General features: G+C 46.8%; 1 protein-coding gene and 1 pseudogene across 5 annotated transcripts; one reads left to right on the forward strand and one right to left on the reverse strand.

Moving 5' to 3' along the window:
• Positions 1-2,854: 2,854 nt before the first annotated feature.
• LOC120695627 lies at positions 2,855-14,384 on the reverse strand (annotated as a pseudogene).
• Positions 14,385-14,443: 59 nt separating this feature from the next.
• LOC120694910 (rho-associated protein kinase let-502-like) lies at positions 14,444-19,613 on the forward strand. 5 transcript variants are annotated; one of them, XM_039978233.1, is made up of 6 exons: positions 14,444-14,610; positions 15,140-15,537; positions 15,982-16,565; positions 16,657-17,915; positions 18,208-18,414; positions 19,129-19,613. In XM_039978233.1, exons 2-6 carry the CDS (start codon positions 15,194-15,196, stop codon positions 19,441-19,443), a joined length of 2,709 nt encoding a protein of 902 aa, XP_039834167.1. In that variant the 5' UTR covers positions 14,444-14,610; positions 15,140-15,193; the 3' UTR covers positions 19,444-19,613. The 5 variants fall into 5 exon arrangements, with proteins under 5 accessions (XP_039834167.1, XP_039834169.1, XP_039834165.1 ...); XM_039978231.1 differs by having other exon boundaries at positions 14,459-14,610; positions 16,645-17,915; XM_039978232.1 differs by lacking the exon at positions 14,444-14,610 and adding an exon at positions 14,734-14,913 and having other exon boundaries at positions 16,645-17,915.
• The last annotated feature ends 125 nt before the right edge of the window (positions 19,614-19,738 follow it).

Here is a 19,738-nt window from a genome sequence, read left to right on the forward strand (position 1 = left end):
CACTGCTGCTGTAAAATGTAAATAGGGGCGGGTGACATGATGACGTCATCCACCCCTAAAAATAGTAGCCATTTCCAGATATGTATTTTCAGGGACGGGTCAATTGCTACAGTAGTTCCGCTCTATTTGTAGAAGCGGGTCACATTTTAACTCTCCTTTGAAAAAAATTGAAATGTTGCGGCAAATTATTTTTTAATATTGAGAGAAGCTCCACCCGAACGTTGTGAGAGCCGTGAGAACGACTTTGACCACGCTATAGTCCCGGAGGGCTTCCGCGGACTATAGCTACTGTAATGCGGAGCGGAGGAGCCAAGAAAACGGGCACTGGTGGCTTCGATGAACAGGGCCTAACACAAATCCAGCTCCGCCTGGTAGCAGCTCCGGCTCCACCCTTCCTGCATTCCTGCCGGGGGCCGGAGCCCTCCAAAGGCGCCAAGTCTGAACTCCCAAGCCGCAACGCAAGAGAAAAGGGGTAGCATGCGTCCCCTACCATCATGAGCTAGTAACAACGCGTTTGTGATCTGTCGAAACAGGCGCGGCCTCTACAGCATGGGCATGGGCTGTGGCAGCACATACAGGTGAGGTACAGAGACGAATAATAGACAGACGACGGTCGAGGAGCACATGACGGCCAGCTGACAGCTCATGGTGGACGCACAAAACAAAACTCAACAGGGTTGACGGGTTCCGACGTTTGTCAGCGTTGAAATCCTCCTCTGCAGCATCCAACCACTCCAATTAAACTACCAAAGCTACTAGTTCATCAAGTCCAAGCTACTAGTTCATCAAGTCCACTGTTCGCGAAGAGCATGCATGGCGTTTAGCTTAGATTATTAGTAGTCAGGCGCGGCAGAACATCCCATGAGCTAGAGCTAGGCAGGCATTCCCTTGTAATTGAGTGCTTTGGAAGACTTTTTTGTTTGTTTGAGCATTGCATTGGGTCCATCAAGGTCTCAATTACCACCACCACGTACTAATCCTACTGCATTGCTGCCCTGCTGCTGGTTACATGGATGGCTCTTCAATCTTGATTCTTCTTCTTGCCAGCAGAGGTCGCTGTCAGTCAGGTAAAAAGCTCAAGAGGAGGAGCTTCCTTGACATACATAACCTCCCCTTCCACTCCTCAATCTGATCGAAAGAGGGGCGTGGGTTGTTGTATTTGGATCATCTCTTCTTCTTAATAGAAATAAAGAGATACACAGCTCTTGTGCGTATTCGAGAGAGAAAAAAACATACATGATGAGTAATACTTTTTCAGTCATCCCTCATCCCAGAACAATTAAACTGCAGTCTGTAAAGCTAAAAGGATCTAACTAGTAGTACAGTTGATCTTCAAGTAGGTGGCAAAAGAATGCATCTCTGACATGCTAGCTTGAAGAGCGACGGGTTTATTATTTTAGGCTCCCCATACGCATCAGATGCTCCCAGCATCCCCCATATATATGTACAGTATAAAAAACTAGTTCGATCATGTGGGTGTGATACTAGCTACGACGCCTGCTGTTTGACTTGTTCCACCTGCTCCCTCACTCGTCATCCACTTGCATTGCTGCTTGTTCATTTTTTTTATTACAAATACATACTAGCGCTCTGATCTGGAACATCCTACCATTTCCAAACCATGTCTAGCTAATGGGGCGATTAGCATTTGAGCTTAGCTTGGACCACCTCCTTGTCGCTTGATTATTCATTCCCTTTATTTGACGTACGTGTAGCTAGCATCATGCAGGGATCGATATGTGTACATCCCTATCCCTTTCCACAGGTCAATACGGCCTGCTGCTGCTGCTGCTGGTGGCCGCCCCATCAGATCCAGATCAGAGACGGGCGAGGGTTTTCGTTCACGTCCAAAAACGATTCCCGTGTGAGCCCCAGATCGTCTCTGCATGGCTTACGCTCCTGGTTTCAAACCTCCTTCTCTCTCATGCATTATGTATACTCCTACTCCTACTACATGCTAGCATCATGCTTTAACCGCAACGTTACACATCAGCATGGCATCGCCTTATTAGTAGTGATCCGGGCATGTTCCATCTGAAAGTTGATGGAAACTTTTGAATTCTTATCCTTTTGGGTTTGATCTGAGCATGCAGATAGCAGTTTCATTCATCAAGTTGTTGCCTGCCTGCAGTGTACGATAAACAAAAATATATGCAGGCGACAGAGCGAGTCGACAAACAGGCGGCACGAGAAACAAAGGAGGCGGCATCGTCAGCGATGGATTCAGCATCCTGCACCTGCAGGGGAGCGAGTGACCGCAACAACGGCTTTTGACTTTGGAGGGGGGAGGCAGCAGTTGGTTGGAATCTGGTGGACCTGCTTGCTTGTTGGTTTCCCAGAGGTCAGATGCTTGCCCGTTGATTCCGTCTAGCCTGGTTGGTTGCTTGGCCCTCGTAGCATTCCTTCCTGCTCTCAAAGTGTCAACCGGTTTGAATGTTTCCCCACAAACTTGCCTGGCTTGGCCACCCAACAACTGTTCGTCAACTCATGCACGCTTGGATTTTGGGTCACAGCTTCTAAAATGATGATAGATGAAATTTAATTCTGTAGACCAAGCAACTCAGAACGGTTACACTCTTAAAGGATTGAGGCAGACAGCCAAGGAATCATGTCAGCAACAGTGCCACGAAAAGATCAAACTACAAAAACTGGAGATGGAGCTTTCCTGCGTACACTGATACTTGCTAGTCCCTGATAAATTGATTCTAAAACTTGACTAGTATACTGCATGCATAGCATGGGTATATCAGTAATCACAATTACAGTGTAATTGCACACACTATATTTGCGCCACTAATTTAGCCCCACATTCGGTTTGACAGAAATCGGTACTGGGACTATACCCGAGGAACTACTAGCCAAACTCTATGCTGTCCCAGTGGACTCTGATTCTTGTACACGAGTTGCTGCGCTGACTAATTGAATCCTTTCTCCTTATCCTCTCCTTTGCTGCGCTGACATTTTTCTGGAGATCAATGTACCGTTGCACTGAAATTTCAGAAAAGGCTTCAAACTTCTCCAGGAACCTCAGCAGACTGGACTGCAGATCAGCAGGGGCATGACTTGTCAGGACATCTCCCCCCTTTCCATCATTTGGCACCTTGTCTTGGTGAGGAATGGAGCGGCTTGTATCTGCTATGAGACCTTCAATGGCTTCTTCCAGATCTCTGGTTGGTAAATCATCCAGAAGTTTTATCCAGGTCTCACAGGTTGTAAACATTGGCGCAACAGCAGGCCCTGTTAGCGAAACGTCAACGCCATTTCGCTTCCTGGAGACCTTCCTCCTTTTCAGGGGCTTCACGCACTTGTACAGCCATAAGTTTAGGATGCAGAGGTATGCCTTGTGGGACGCAATCCAGTTTTGGAAGTTGGAACGTAATTTTCTCAGCTCCACCAAGAGCTGCAGCTTGGCATTGAGATTCTGACTGAAACGATATCCTGGGGCTGCAGCTTTTGGATGCTAACTTGATTATCCTACAATGGCTTTGATGGCACTCAAGCATTGTGGCCCACATCCAAGTGAAACTGCAAGCAGAATGAATTCTCCATCAGATGTTGTCGGTACCCTGCAACTGGGGTACCCACTCCTACTGTGCCAAGACTCGCGTAGTTATCCGTAACTACGCCCTAAGGAGCTAAGCAGCCGGACCCCTGGGGTCCGACTCCATCTCACCGGACCAACGGTCCTGGACCCGCTTCCCGCTCAGTGACGGGTCCGGTGTCACCACGTGTCCTAGAGGTGGAAATGCTCAGTACTTGTGGCCGAGGACCCGGACCCCCGCAGGTGGGTCCGGGACCTCCACGTGCCATCCGGACTCCCGTAGATGGATCCGGGACCTTCACGTGCCTATCCGGACTCCCGTGAGCTCTCGGCTCAGCTAGCTGCTCGGGAGGGGTCCGGAGCCGTCACGTGTCACGCAGACGCAGACGCGGGCGCAGGCGCAAGCCTTCCGCTGGAAGCTCCCTCACCCACCCGCATTAAGTGCGAGTGGTTGAGGCAGGCTCAGCTGCCTCTGGGCACGGGGCGGCTTTTGTCAGTCCACATCGTGGATCGCCAGTTACCGAGGCGGCTCGTCAGTTACCAAGACAAGCATTAAAGACTCAGCGCCGTGCGCATGGGCGACGAGTCATGATGACCAGCTACTGACTGGAGCAACAGTGCACGCTGCTACAGTGGACTGAGTCAGTAGTTCGGCGCTTCATCATGACCTCGACGCGCGGCTGCAGAGGTTAGACTCTACTCTGACAGGACAGCTCAAGACCATACCTGGTCAAAAGCTACGCACGGAAGCGGACGACAAGATCTCCGGATCTGAGGCATTGAAGGCCAAAGTGTAGTTTATAATACATCGCCGGGTCCACATGTCGGGCCCCCGCTCAGTGTACGTGCTCCCCTTGGACATATAAAAGGGAGAGCACGCCCGCTAGAACACAGATCCTCTGACTCTCTCGAGAGGCAGGCAGGCTAGAGCACACGCAGACGCACGCTGGACTCAGTTCCAAGCTCTTCAGTCTTGAGCAATACAGCACACATTGGACGTAGGGTATTACGCTCCGGCGGCCCGAACCACTCAAAACCCAGTGTGTGTTCATCGTGTTCTTGGTGTTCTTGAGCGAGATCGAACTAGCCCTAACTAACCCCCGAGTACTCACCCTCCGGGCTGAGGCGGGTGCATTCCGCCACCCGGCTGTGGTTTGCCACACCACGACATTTGGCGCGCCAAGTAGGGGGAGCTTTAGCTAGTTTTAGCTCATCTCTTGCCCATCTCCATGGCTCGGGTGGTTGAGCACTCCCACCACGACGACGACGACGTGGAGATGACGGAGGGTGTGGCGTCATCCGCGCCACACGCCTCTCGCCTTCCTGCGCCAGGGGCAACCGTGCCCGTGGACCAGCCACCGTCGGCAGCGGCGCGCGCTGCATGCCGGCAATAGTCAGGGCGCCCGTCAAGGGCCCCCTCACAAGCTGCGAGTGGCGGAGCGACAAATCCCAGCTCGCAGCATACCTCACTCATGTGAGGAAGCCCGCTCTGGCTGTATAAGGATCGATGAACCAAGAGGGGGGGGGGTGAATTGGGCCTTTTTCAAATTTCTAAAACAAAGTAAAGCAACCTTAACCTATGCAATACTAGTAAGGCTCAATTCACCAACCGGCTAGCTAAGCAAACTACACAAGCTTATGAAGATACAACTAGATGAAACTAAGCAAGGTAGAGCTAAGCTATGATCTCTAAGGTCAAGCACATGAATAATTGCATGAAAGTAAGTGCTTGAAAGTAAAGAGTGGGCAAGAAATAACCGTATTTTTTCCCGTGGTGTCGATGTGTTGGCACACATCCCTAATCCACGTTGTGACACTCACTAAGAGTCTTGTCACCTCTCAAGTCACCGAGACAAGGGCGCTCACTAAGAGTCTCCGTTCACCATCCCGGCGTGGTGGAGCTCAAGCCACGTACAAATTTCTTCGGGCTCCCACAATCGTTGGCAAGCTCCGGAAGAAACACCTTCAATCACCAAGATCGCCTAGATGCTGCCCATCACCAAGAGTAACAAGCTAGGGCCTTCACTTGAGCAAGAAACGATCACCAAGAACGGATGCACATAAGCTTCTCTCTACTCAAGTCCTTAGTCTTGCTTCTTGAATGATTGAATGAACAAATGTGTGGAAGATTAAGCTCAAGATGGCTCTCAACAATAGATGAGTGTATGAATGTTGCCTAGTGTCAAGAGAGTGCAAAATGACCCATTGGAGGGGTATATATAGGCAGCTCACACGAATAGAGCCGTTGGAGAAAATCTGCCAGAAAACTGCGTAGCGCCGGTTAATCCGACGATCCTCCAATAGCTAGCGTCGGTTTAACCGATGAAAGTAAACTGCCCTTTCTGAAAACTAGCCGTTACAACTTGGGCAGATTAACTGACGTATCATCGGTTTAACCGGTGAGTGTAGTTGTCCACTGATCCACTGAAAAACCAAGTCTCTGGACAACTGCACCGACATTAACTCAAATCTATCGTCGGTTTAACCGGTGAGTACAGCTTCTGAAATTCTTGGAAAACCATCTCACTGGTCAATTGCACCGACGTTTGATTTCAAACACCGTCGATTTAACCGGTGTATAGAACTTGAAATACCCTGGAAAAACCAACTCTGGACTAATGCACCGACGTTAATTCAAACGTCATCGGTTTAACCGGTGTATAGAACCTGTCCAGATTCTGCTGACTGCGTTTAACCGATGTATAGAAAAATGGAAGCATCGGTTAAACCGGTGTATAGACTTTTTCTGATTTTGCCTTTTCTGATTTGAGTCTTGAGTGAAATCCAAATATTCTTGAGATATAAGTTGAAAACCACTTATTTGAACTTCTAGAAACCTGAGTGACCATAGTGTGCATCCATTTTCAAATGACCATGTCCATGCTCAAGTTACTTGACCTTAACCCCTCTTAATAGTGCGATCACTGCAAAACTATAAAACATATACTAACCTAAGTGTCCTTCTCAACCTTACGACACTTAGGACTAGAAAGATCCTTAGTCTTGTTATATATTTGAGTTGAATACCGAGATCACCTTTTCGAATAACGAAATTTAGGGGCCTCTTTTGACATATGACCAAATGAGCGATAATGATCTATTAAGCTGCACAAACTCATTAGTCACAATAATGGTTGTCATTAATCACCGAAACAAACCTAGAGGGCCTAGATGCTTACAGGCGGAAAGCCGACTCCGGTCGCACCAAGCCCGCTCCGGCGGAAAGCCGACTCCGGTCGCACCAAGCCCGCTCCGGCGGAAAGCCGACTCCGGTCGCACCAAGCCCGCTCCGGCAGAAAGCCGACTCCGGTCGCACCAAGCCGACTCTGGTGGCTCTCTCCGATGTTAAACCGACTCCGGTCGCACCCCCGACTCTACATCTCTGTAAGTCCTACCCTTAGAGGCCCAACAGGGAATAAAACATTTTCCTTTGTAACTAGGTAGTACTTCCGTGTGGTCCAGTCCGGTGAGCCTCCCGCGTGGAGGGGTCCGGACCTCTGCGAACCAGGTTCAGGGAAGCGTACTCACCCTCCGGGGAGGTCCGGAGCCATGTAGCCTCTTAGCCTGATTCCGTACCCTAAGCCTGCATGCTCTACCTCCCTAGGGCGAGTACCGTAGTACCTAAGACTGGGGGCCCGGAGGTCCGGACAGCTCCGGCCTCATAAACCCGTGTTTTGGCTTACATCACACATCTCATGTACATCTAGTTATAAAGGAAAAGTTTATTCTCAGTTCGCCTCTAAGGATGTTACATTCCAATTTCAATCTACGCATTCTGTTTGCGCTAACCCCCACGTGGCTTCTTACTCTTGTGCGGTGATTGTGGTCCGAATTGAGTTGGCTAGTTAGTGACTTAGCTCGAGACCCCTCATGGAAGAGAGGGGTTCGGACCCCTGGGAACCTGCAGCTTCAGGGAAACGCACTCATTCTCCGGGGAGGTCCGGAGCCGTGTAGCCGCTTAGTCTGGTTCCGTACCCTAAGCCTGCACACTCCACCTCCTGTGAATGAGTGCCGTAGTACCTAGGACTGGGAACCTGGAGGTCCGGACTTTCTCTTAACCTAAAGGCCGGCCCCATGAGCTCCGTTCACTGAACCTAGCTGTCTGTCCCAAAGGATTACAGCCAACAGGATTTGGGACCCGTGGGCACGCTACTAAGCATCTACCTTGAGTCATGTGCAGGTCCAAACGTGATGATGCAGCAGATGACCCAAAGGATGGACGACGCAGGACAAGACCCTTGCGGTGCGCACCACTGGGCGCCAGAAGCAGCCAAGTTGCTCACAGTAGTGGCCCCACCTGCGGGTTCGTTGCCTCTCCCGAGGCGGGCCAGGGGGTCTCTGTCGGTACCCTGCAACTGGGGTACCCATTCCTACTGTGCCAAGACTCGCGTAGTTATCCGTAACTACGCCCTAAGGAGCTGAGCAGCCGGACCCCTGGGGTCCGACTCCATCTCACCGGACCAACGGTCCTGGACCCGCTTTCCGTTCGGGGACGGGTCCGGTGTCACCACGTGTCCTAGAGGTGGAAATGCTCAGTACCTGTGGCCGAGGACCCGGACCTCCGCAGGTGGGTCCGGGACCTCCATGTGCCATCCGGACTCCCGCAGATGGATCCGGGACCTCCACGTGCCTATCCGGACCCCCGTGAGCTCTCGGCTCAGCTAGCTGCTCGGGAGGGGTCCAGAGCCGTCACGTGTCACGCAGACGCAGACGTGGGCGCGGGCAAGCCTTCCGCTAGAAGCTCCCTCACCCACCCGCATTAAGTGCGAGTGGTTGAGGCAGGCTCTGCTGCCTCTGGGCACGGGGCGGCTTTTGTTAGTCCACACTGTGGATCGCCAGTTACCGAGGCGGCTCGTCAGTTACCAAGACAAGCATTAAAGACTCAGCGCCGTGCGCATGGGCGACGAGTCATGATGACCAGCTACTGACTGGAGCAACAGTGCACGCTGCTACAGTGGACTGAGTCAGTAGTTCGGCGCTTCATCATGACCTCGACGCGCGGCTGCAGAGGTTAGACTCTACTCTGACAGGACAGCTCAAGACCATACCTGGTCAGAAACTACGCACGGAAGCAGATGACAAGATCTCCGGATCTGAGGCATTGAAGGCCAAAGTGTAGTTTATAATACATCGCCGGGTCCACATGTCGGGGCCTCGCTCAGTGTACGTGCTCCCCTTGGACATATAAAAGGGAGAGCACGCCCGCTAGAACATAGATCCTCTGACTCTCTCGAGACTCTCTCGAGAGGTAGGCAGGCTAGAGCACACGCAGACGCACGCTGGACTCAGCTCCAAGCTCTTCAGTCTTGAGCAATACAGCACACAGTGGACGTAGGGTATTACGCTCCGGTGGCCCGAACCACTCAAAACCCGGTGTGTGTTCATCGTGTTCTTGGTGTTCTTGAGCGAGATCGAACTAGCCCTAGCTAACCCCCGAGTACTCACCCTCCGGGCTGAGGCGGGTGCATTCCGCCACCCGGCTGTGGTTTGCCACGCCACGACAGATGTGAAAAGAAGCAGAATATAAACATCTAAACAAGTGCAGATTGCCTATTGCGACACAGTGCATTTTTTAAGACCAAGTCTAGCAGTGATACCTAATATGAGTCATATGACACACCTATACATCACACACCCCTATGTAACATGTCATAATGCACAGAGAAAACATATTTTTACATAGACTGATCGACGCCGATGTAGATAAACATACCATCCAACTAGTTCATCCAGCTGTGGTTGAAGATTTTCATCTCTCAGATCTTCAATTTTCTTAGAAATGAAGTCTATTTTCTGAACAGACACTAGAACTCTGGAATGCAAGTCCTTAACCGCAGAACGGGTAAAATCAATATTCATTTGATTCCCCCCTCTTGATTCCAGTAGTCTCAGCTTCTTACGTTTCTCATTGTACTTCCTGTAGATGGCACTGCTGGCCTAAAAGCAGAATAATATATGTTAGCTCCAGGCGTCTCAATTTCTGATTTTGTTCTGTAGAGTATAAGTAGATCATCCAGAAAATAAATGTTACCTTGACTTCATCATAAAGCTTGCTCTCCCATGAATACAATCTATCAAGTGTTGAGATATGGATGCCAGCATTAATCCCAAGTGGATTTATAGATGGTGACAGTTGTGTATAGACACTGATCTATGCCAGGTAAGGTACTTTATCTCAGCTTGAGGAGGAGCTGCATCGAACCATGGCGCATCACATTCTTTGCACGGTGGGAAAGATCAGGTTTGATATTTTACAGCGCATCCCATCTTGTGACGTTTCGTAGTGGACAACACTCGAGCCAGATCGACTTTATCCTTGCTAGGATGGAGGATAGACGTGATTGCTTAGATTGTAAGGTGATACCTGGGGAGTGTGTTGTCCCTCAACACAAGCTTGTGGTGGCGGACTTTCGTCTTCGGGTACGTGTCCACCGGGACAAACGTGCCAAGATTGCGAGAACAAAGTGGTGGAAACTTAGAGGGGAAGCGGTACAAGCGTTTAAGGAAAGGATGCTAGGTGAGGGGCCTTGGGAAGAAGAAGACGCAGATGACATGTGGCTAAAGATGGCAACATGTGTTCGGAAGGTGGCCTCAGAGGTGTTTGGCGTGAGTAGGGGAGGCAAACAGGAGGGGAAAGACACCTGGTGGTGGAACGGCGAGGTGCAAAGGGCTATTAAGGAGAAGAATGAGTGTTTCAAGCGCCTCCACCTTGACAAGAGTGCAGCCAACATCAAGGGCTATAAATTAGCGAAGAGGGTTGCAAAACGAGCTGTGAGTGTAGCAAAGGGTAAGGCGTATGATGACTGTATCAGCGGCTAGGCACGAAAGAAGGGGAGAATGACATTTATAGGATGGCTAGGATCTGTGAGCGGAAGACAAGGGACATCAACCAAATCAAATGCATTAAGGATGGGACAGATCGACTGCTAGTGAAAGATGAGGAGATCATGGATAGATGGAGAGAGTACTTCGACAAGTTGTTTAATGGGGAGAGTGAGAGCCCTACCCTTGAGTTAGATGACTCTTTTGATGATACCAACAGACGTTTTGTGAGGAGAATTCAGGAGGTAGAGATCGGGGAGGCTTTGAAGAGGATGAAGGGAGGTAAAACGATGGGTCCTGATGGTATTCCCATTGAGGTGTGGAGATGCCTAGGAGATAGAGCAATAATATGGTTAATTAAGCTTTTTAATCTCATTTTTCGGTCAAACAAGATGCCGGAAGAATGGAGGAGAAGTATATTAGTACCTATCTTCAAAAACAAGGGCGATGTTCGAAGTTGTACTAACTACCGTGGGATTAAGATGATGAGCCATACGATGAAACTTTGGGAGAGAGTTATCGAGTATCGCCTAAGAAGAGTGACAAGTGTGACCCAAAACCAATTTGGGTTCATGCCTGGAAGGTCAACCATGGAGGCAATTTTCTTAATACGACAATTGATGGAGAGATATAGAGAGCAGAAGAAGGACTTGCACATGGTCTTCATTGACCTTGAGAAGGCATATGACAAAGTACCGAGAAATGTCATGTGGTGGGCTTTGGAGAAGCACAAAGTCCCAACTAAGTACATTACCCTCATTAAGGATATGTACAAGGATGCGACGACGTTTGTCCGGACATGTGATGACAACACCACTGACTTTCCTATTATCATAGGTCTACACCAGGGGTCAGCATTGAGCCCTTATTTATTTGATTTAGTGATGGATGAGGTCACAAGGGATATACAAGGTGAGATCTCTTGGTGTATGCTCTTTGCTGATGATGTGATGCTAGTTGACGAGAGTAGGGCAGGGGTTAATAGGAAGTTAGAGCTGTGGAGACACACGTTAGAGTCGAAAGGGTTCAGACTTAGTAGGACCAAGACCGAGTACATGATGTGCGATTTCAGCGCGACTAGGGATGAGGGGGGAGACGTTAGTCTAGATGGGCAAGTGGTGGTCCAGAAGGATACTTTTCGGTATTTAGGATCGGTACTACAAAAGGATGGCGACATTGATGAAGAAGTTAGGCATAGTATTTCAGCTGGCTGGTTGAAATGGCGGCAAGCTTTTTGGCATCCTTTGTGATAAGAGGGTGCCACAAAAGTTAAAAGCCAAATTCTATAGGACAACAATTCGTCCGGCGATGTTATACGGTGCTGAATGTTGGCCTACAAAAAGGCGACATGTCCAGCAACTGAGTGTAGCAGAGATGCGGATGTTACGGTGGTTTTGCGGGCACACAAGAAGAGATAGAGTTCTGAACGAAGTTATTCGGGATAGGGTCGGGGTGGCACCAATTGAGGAGAAACTTATCCAGCATCGGCTGAGATGGTTTGGACATGTCCAACGAATGCCTCCTGAGGCACCGGTGTGTAATGGGGTTCTTGAGCGGATCGATAATATAAAGAGGGGTAAAGGTAGACCTAAACTGACGTGGGATGAGTCGGTTAAGAGATACCTTAAGGATTGGAATATCTCTAAAGAGATAGCTTTGGATAGGAGCGCTTGGAGACTAGCTATCAATGTGCCTGAACTTTGAACTTATTTCTTTCGGGTTTCATCTCTAGCCTACCCCAACTTGCTTGGGAAAAAAGGTTATGTTGTTGTTGTAAACCAAAATGCTGAAAAACAACCACTTATCTAAGAAACTAACATTAAAGCAGTAATCACAAAGGAATGAAACCAATATTATGACAATAAATTCAAACAATTTACCTGAGTATGGCATTACGATTGCTCAGTAAAAGAAGTTTGTAATTGTATTTGTAACACAGAAATATCAAAAAACTGCTCCAAAGGATAAAAAAAGGAGGCAAACACATCGTTTCAGACAAAATTAACTCACATTCAGGAAAAGATGTGTCCTCCATGCAGCAAGAAAACAATGCTGCTAGAAAACTCGATGGCTTTAATCCACGTGCTGCAAAAAATCATTTTAATTTTAATATTTTCTGAAATTGCAAGAGAAGCTAAGACAAATGGTGATGATAGAAAGTTATTTGCTTGATATCTAACCTATTTCTTCAGCTAGTAGAGGACGGAACTTGACTTTATCTTCCTCAAGAATCATTGGGACTTCTTTTCCAGAATCACATGCCCGAAAGAAAAATATGTCAACCTTTTTCATGCATGTATTTATATCTCTTACCAGTTACCACATTACTCACATCAGTATAAGGTTTCTTCAATTCGCCATCCACAGGAAGAACGTCCAGTGAAGATCTGCCAATCATTGTCCTCTTCTTTTTGCTGCTTTGATTGCAAGAATCAGTATTTTGTGAAGCAATGTTTCCTAAAGAATGTCGTGAGTCTGAGTGAGTAGTATCAAAAGCACATCATTCCGGTTCTTGAACGCCCGCACCAAAGTTTCAGTGGATGGATTGTCAAAATCATCTTCTGACTCTGCAAAACCACCATCCCCATTTGTTGGACTATTCTTTCCCTCTTCGAGCTCAGGGATCACTTGCTCTTGTCGACGGCGCCTAACATCATCAGCATTTTTAAAATCCTGACTGCCCGCTCTAACACCTGGAAATGAAGATTGAGCAGGAACTGACACTTGCTCAGTAGCTTTCATATTCCTACCTGCATTCATATGATTGAGGTGCAAACGAGATGGTGACACATTTGTTATTGACTCTTCAAAGCATTTCCTTAGAAGAGAATCAGTTTCTCTGAAAGACAGAATATAAGCCTAGTGAGAAGCTGCAAGTGCACATCTTGTATCTAGTGCTTCTCTAACAAAACGCTTCCTCTCCTGGCATAACACAAGGACCTTGTCATCTTCAAGCTTAGAAGGTGTGCCCCCCATTTTGTGGAGAAGCAGCACTCAAAGCCTCACGAACAGTACAAGGATATGACAATTTGAGGCCACCCACTGACGATTTGCAAGTGGCAACATTTACGCGATGGACGTCTGATGCTGCAAGAGTTTGGAATCAGTGAATTGCCACAGCTAAACCATATGCCAGAAATGGCAAATCAATAAGGATATTACAACTACCAAAGTAAAACGCCTCAATGATATGATTTCCTTGATAAGAAGGAAGGATTTACCCCCAAGGCCATCAGTTGGCCAGTGGATTCCGTTTCATGTTGCTGCATCCTGTAATTTTCATTTATAATTTTGGCAGTAAAGGCTAAAAATAAACGAACACCTTTTTTTTTTAAAAAAAATGACTTCCTTTACAATATGGAGGGAGTAGGTGAGATGTGCACAAGTATAGCAATTAACTCACTAAGCACCCACACAATAATATGTCCATGATTAGTAGGCTAGGTACACTATAGACATGGTGGAATTCTTGAGCAAATCAGCCCAAGAACCAAAAAGTGTGAGGACCATACCATAGTCCAGATTAAAGGGCAACACTTGAGCAAATCACTTGCATTGAGGCCAGGGGGCTACTAGTTGGCAGGAGCAACCACTCCACTGGTAACCAATCCGACGGCCGGAACAAACACAGTCAGGCTTGGAATAGCAGCAGCAGCGGCGGCAGCTGGTACAAACTATATAAATCCACAACAAACAAGCCTAAAAAAATTACTATTCACCTTTTTATTTATGGTAGCGGCTTGGAATCCGCAGCCCGGCTTCAAATCTCGGGCGAAGCCGTTGTGGAGTCTGCGTGCCCGAGGGAAACGAAAGGAAGGAGTGCGGAGGCCGACGGCGACTCATCTGCGGTGGCGTCCCCCTCCTCTCCTCCATGGTGACGGCGGTGGAGGAGCATCAATCAATCACAATCCCAAGTGAGCTTTTCATTCTATTCTACTGTGAATGAGGATCCACCCCACCCAGCTGGCCTAGACGGGTCGGTCGGTCCACCTCCGCTCCTTTGGGCCCACCACACCAACCCGCTCGCCGCTCCAATTTCAATTCAAAAAAAAGGAAAGAAGCATCAGCCGCCGCCAGCTGTTAATCGCACGCAATTATTACTATCCCAATCAAATGCCGCAGCCCTCGCCGACCGTTGCGAGCCATCCCCGGATCCCCTTCACCCCATCCATCCATATTCCAGTGTTCTTCCACACCGCCCTCGCCGCGCCGCTCCTTGGATTCTCTTCTCTTCGCTCCCAGCTCAGGTTTGCCTCTTGCTGCTTCTCTACTCCGCCGCTCCGCTCTCCAGGTTCGGGTTTAGTTCCGGTTGGAGTTGATGCGGGGGGTTCTGGATTATTCCGCGTCGGGTTTTTGGGTCATTGGTGCGCCGGCATCCAGGATCCAAGGGCTCCTTCTTTGGGATGCTCAAGGATCCATGGGACATGGTCCGCCACACGATTTTCATTTAGTATAATTCACTTGTCGCTCCTGCTTCTGTCTGGATTGGAGGTTGGGTTGGTGCCCCTGCGTGTAACTTGTTCGACTCATTTCCTACTGGAGCTACTCAGGTGAGCGTTTCAGTTGGGAGGTCACACACAGCTACTTCAACTCCTGCCCATGGATACGTCCAATTACTGAAAACATTTCTTCTTCATTATCAGCTTCTTTTGTCTCCCGGCCCTCCCTGTCAATATTTTTGTTTAGTTTCCAGCTACTTCGTGAAGAAAGGATTTGCTACCTCATGTGCTCCATAGTTTACTCTTTGCTGACCATTATCCAATCTATGCTATGCAGGAACACAGTTTGTGGGGGAATAAAAATTCTGTCAATCTTCCACACTTCTGAACCATGAAAAGATTCTTTTTCTTTGGGTCCTCCACTGCAAATGCGGCTGAGGAAAATGGGACACCGAGCAATGATAGCAGGACCAAGCATCAAAATACACTGGAGGCAGGAGATGAGGGCAAGCCAAGTTCTGGTTCCTGCAGCACAAGCTTGCCAAGCTTCAGAAGCCGTCGTCAAAAGCGGAATAAGGAGGAACCAGGCAATCCGAAGCAGCTCAGGAGGTCCATGTCATTCTCATCCCCGGCCACAAACAGTTGCTTGGACGAACGATGCTTTAGCTTCTCTGGTGATGTTCCATGCTCATTGTATGATGAATCCGATACATCTCAGCATCCCAGAGATGTCGTGTAAGTGGTTTCCATTGCCTCATGATTACTATCACTACTCCCTTATATCTATGATGCATACCATAATTTAAATAATGGTACTAACTAGCTATAAACAGGTGTTGCATATTTTCCATGTTTATACATGTTATTAAATGGGAAAAAAAAAGAAAAAATGCATATAGAATAAGAAAGGAAATGGCAGAATCTGCAAACTCTTCTCGTTTTTTGAGTTATCAAATGCTTATTATTGCCCTGTTTACAATTGTTTTTTCAGTGCACATGCAGATTTTCCCTAGCAAGCATCTATCATCTGTACTGGACTAGATGTAATTGCATACAAAATAATGTTCTTCCACTCTCACCCAAATATATATTCTTTTGATTCAGTTCCACTTTAACATTAGCTCATTATATTCATCATGTCATCTGAGAAATGATTTTAACAGTAATTTTAACTTGCAGTCCCAACATGTGGTCACCAGAAAGAAATCCAGTATTAAGAGAATATGCAATAAAGATCCCGAAAGAACATTCTGCCATGGAAAATGATTCTCCATGTTCAAGATGTCCATGCTCAGCAGGGCACTCTCCTGTTAGCTCTCCCGTTGCTCTCCGATGCAGGCCAGCAAGAGTAAGCAATTTATTAAACAAGAATGAAGTACTAGATCGATACATTGATAGAGTGCATGAAGATGCAACAGTAAATGATAAACAGAAGAAGTACGCCTCTGCCACAGCTATGGTTTCTAATTTGGGAAGGCCACCTCGACCCCAATCAATAGTACCATCTATACCAAAGCCAACGAAAGATACTACAGAGAGCTACCTGGATGTGGACCTAAAAGATGCCTGCCTTCCGCAAATTGCTCAAGAGGATACAGGGGATACCTGTAAGATTACAGTTATGTGCAATGTAGGTAGAAATCAGTTAACCATGTCAGATGCTTTTGAGGGAGAAAGTGCTACTTCTGTTGAAGATATTTATGAAGATTTGAAAGATGCGAGACCTCCAAGTGTTATTTGTCCCTCAACTTCTCCTAGTTCAGGTAAGATCTCAAGGCTCTCCAATCATTGAAGACTCATGCTTTTGTGATGCTTCTCGATATTTTCATGATGATGACTCAGATTTTGCATCAGGGGAGGAAGAAACTGATGACAGGTTGCTTCAAAGAGCTAAAGAAGTTGAGTCAAGGTTTATTGTTCCCTGTGGAGGAGAATATGAATTCAGCATGCTCAGAGATAAGCGAATGAGCTCAAATGACATGTTTCAATTGATCCAGCAATTGGCAGAAGATAGGAAACAGTTAGCACATGAACTGTCTTCACAGATCAAGGCACGTGTTGCGGAAAGATTTTCTGCCAAAGAGCAATACAAGCAATCAAAGAAAGAGTTAGATACCAGAACTAGGAGGCTGGAGAAGGAAAAGAATGAAATACAAACTACACTTGAGAGAGAGATGGACAGAAGGTCACATGATTGGTCTGTCAGATTTTCAAGATTTCAATCTGAAGAAGAGAGGCTACATGAACGGGTGAGAGAACTTGCAGAGCAAAATGTCTCATTTCAGAGAGAAGTCACTTTTCTAGAAGCAAATAAGGCTGAAGCTTCAACTAAAGCTGCAAGTTTGGAAATGCAAAACAGCAAACTAAATGGTGATCTAGAGAAACTCAGAATGGAGCATGAGAAGCTCCATAATTCCTCAGTAGATTTGAATGCTCGTTTTGCTGAGGTCGTGGAGGAAAGGGACCACATCTGGGAATACCTCAAGGACAAGGAGGGAGAGAACAAAGCATTGCACAAAGTGATTGCAAGACTACAAACAATATGCAATGAACAGGAAAGGACAATTACGGGCCTGAGACAAGGATGTGCAGCTGAATTAGATAAGAAATCTGTTGAGTGCGCCAGTGATAAAACAAGGAAATTGCAAATGGAACTTATTAGACTAACAGGTGTGGAGCAAAAGTTGAGAGGCGAAAATCGATCTTGTCATCTTGAAGTAGAGTCCCTCAGACAAGAGACTATTGCACTCCTAAATCGTATGCAAGGTGCCGGAAATGGAGCAACCTTCTGCTCAATTCGCCTTGACCAAGAGCTTCAGGCTAGAGTGGACAGCTTACAGATACAAGGCTTGTCATTGCTTGATAAGATTAGCCAACTTTGCACCAAATTGTTGGATTTGATCAAACGCAAGAAACTTGAAAATGAATCTTTCAGTGGCAATGATGTGTTAACAGTCAGCGATTACACCTTTGAGTACCAGAGCATCAAAGGAGGAATTGAAAATCTGAAGCGAAGTTTGAACACAATCAATTCTGTACTAAATGAAAAGCTAAATGTACAAGAACAATCTGGTGAGATTGCAGCTGGAAGTAGTCCTTCCAGGGAGCAAACAGTGAGTTACTTCTGGTACAAACGTACTTTTTCTGTTTGAAGTATATTAAAAAAGCTTTGATAGTAAAGTTTCTTCATAGTATGTCCTGGATAGTTTCATGTTCTATAGAACGTGCTTTCCTGAAACTTCTATAGTAAGAATTTACATAGGATGCATGTAGTCCAATTAGTAGTGATTTAACTTTATGAAAAATTCCACCAAAAAAAAACTTTATGAAAAGCTGAAATGCTTTAACGGTTTTAGTTTCTTAAGCATATTTTTGTCTACACCAAATGACTTCACTCTTATATAGGATGATTTTGAACTCAAGCTGAAAGAAGAGGCTATGCTGAGCAGAGTACTAAAGGAGGCAGTCTTGTCAAAGGAGCTTGACATTGAACGATTGGAAGCGGATCTAGCATCTTCACTTCGTATCCAAGATGTTTTGAGAAACGAGATCCAGAGAGTTCAGGACAAACTTTCTTGCATCACCCACAAGGCTAAGCAGCTAGAGCTTCAGGTAACATCACATACTCCCCACCCCCACCCCCACCCCCCCACCCCTACCCCCAATAAACCAACAGCTCAATATCTTTTCAGATCAAAGTAGGATTTTGAGAGTGATTTCCTGTTCATCATGTATTACTGTTAAGCTGTCTGGTGTTGGCTAGTTGTAATATTCAGGTTTCAGTATATTTCAAAATACTTATAAGCAGGTGGGTTCTTTTGCTGAATGACTTGGTTACCTGACTGTTCAGAGGATGGGAGATTTAACTTCCATCTCATTGGTCTAAAAATGTTTCAGTTAAGTGTATGAATCCATTGCGCTAGTCATTACTTTTCAAATTTTGACATCTTGCTAAGAATCTACGATAAAATGTGTGCAAGTGGAGATTTAGTCTACTGTGGATGTTCTTCCAATAAGTTTTCTTGTTTAGGATCGTCGATCAGATGTTGTATTGAATGTTTCCGGAACCACTTCTAAACTTAGTCAGCAATTGACCACCAATCAGACTGTTGTGGTTATTCTGGTACCATCCGAAAAGGCATGATTCTGGTACTTGTTCGCATAAGGATTTTGTACCATGTTAGATGCTATATATCTATCTTAGATTTCAGCTTCAAATTCATATGATAGTTTTTCTCGTGGTCCTTTACCTGAAGTGCTTTTTTGATCATCGACAGTCTATATGTATGCTCCATTGTTACAAATTTAGTGCACTGCACTTTGCAGGTATCCAAGAAGGATCAAGTGATGAATGAGATTCAACAAGATTTCCAAGAATCTGCAAAGGAGCTTGCTGCTCTCCGCGGGACACTAAAAACAGTGACCGAGGAGAGGGACCTGTCGTGGCAGGAAGCAAAGCAGCTGAGAAGAAGCATCAGCATCATGCAGAATGAGGTGGTGTCACTGAAGAAGAAGATCGAAGCCCTAGACGAAGACATACTTGTCAAGGAGGGGCAGATCACAATACTGCAGGATAGCATCGACAAGCCATTCGACATCATCTGCAGCCCCAGGTCGATGAGGGAGTTTGACATGGAGTGAAGAGTGTGACGACAAGAACATTTTGTTTTTACAGCATGCATGGTCCTTTGAGATATTATGTTTATTTCCTGAAAGACAGGGATGCTTGTGAATAGGTCGTTCATACGTTCCTACAGAGTCGTCGTGCAGTACAGCATAGTGGCATGTTTTGCAGCTCATTGCCCGGTTTACACCATTCCGAAATTCAGATGAAACCTTCCTCGGAGACGAGCATGGTGAAGTCACACAAGACTCCCGTTCATTCATCCCCTACTGTGACCAACAACTGCAAACACGAAAGGAGAGATCTTGATCT

This window comes from Panicum virgatum, chromosome 2K (assembly GCF_016808335.1).
Source record: "Panicum virgatum strain AP13 chromosome 2K, P.virgatum_v5, whole genome shotgun sequence".
In the NCBI taxonomy this organism is placed as follows: Eukaryota; Viridiplantae; Streptophyta; class Magnoliopsida; order Poales; family Poaceae; genus Panicum; species Panicum virgatum.

What these genes read in the sequence shown, in the direction of transcription:
- LOC120694910 (XM_039978231.1), top strand. Translation starts at nt 15,194, where the DNA reads ATGAAAAGATTCTTTTTCTTTGGGTCCTCCACTGCAAATGCGGCTGAG. An exon ending in CAGCATCCCAGAGATGTCGT is followed by an intron (nt 15,538 to 15,981) that starts GTAAGTGGTTTC and finishes TTTAACTTGCAG; the next exon opens with TCCCAACATGTGGTCACCAG. An exon ending in CTAAGCAGCTAGAGCTTCAG is followed by an intron (nt 18,415 to 19,128) that starts GTAACATCACAT and finishes TGCACTTTGCAG; the next exon opens with GTATCCAAGAAGGATCAAGT.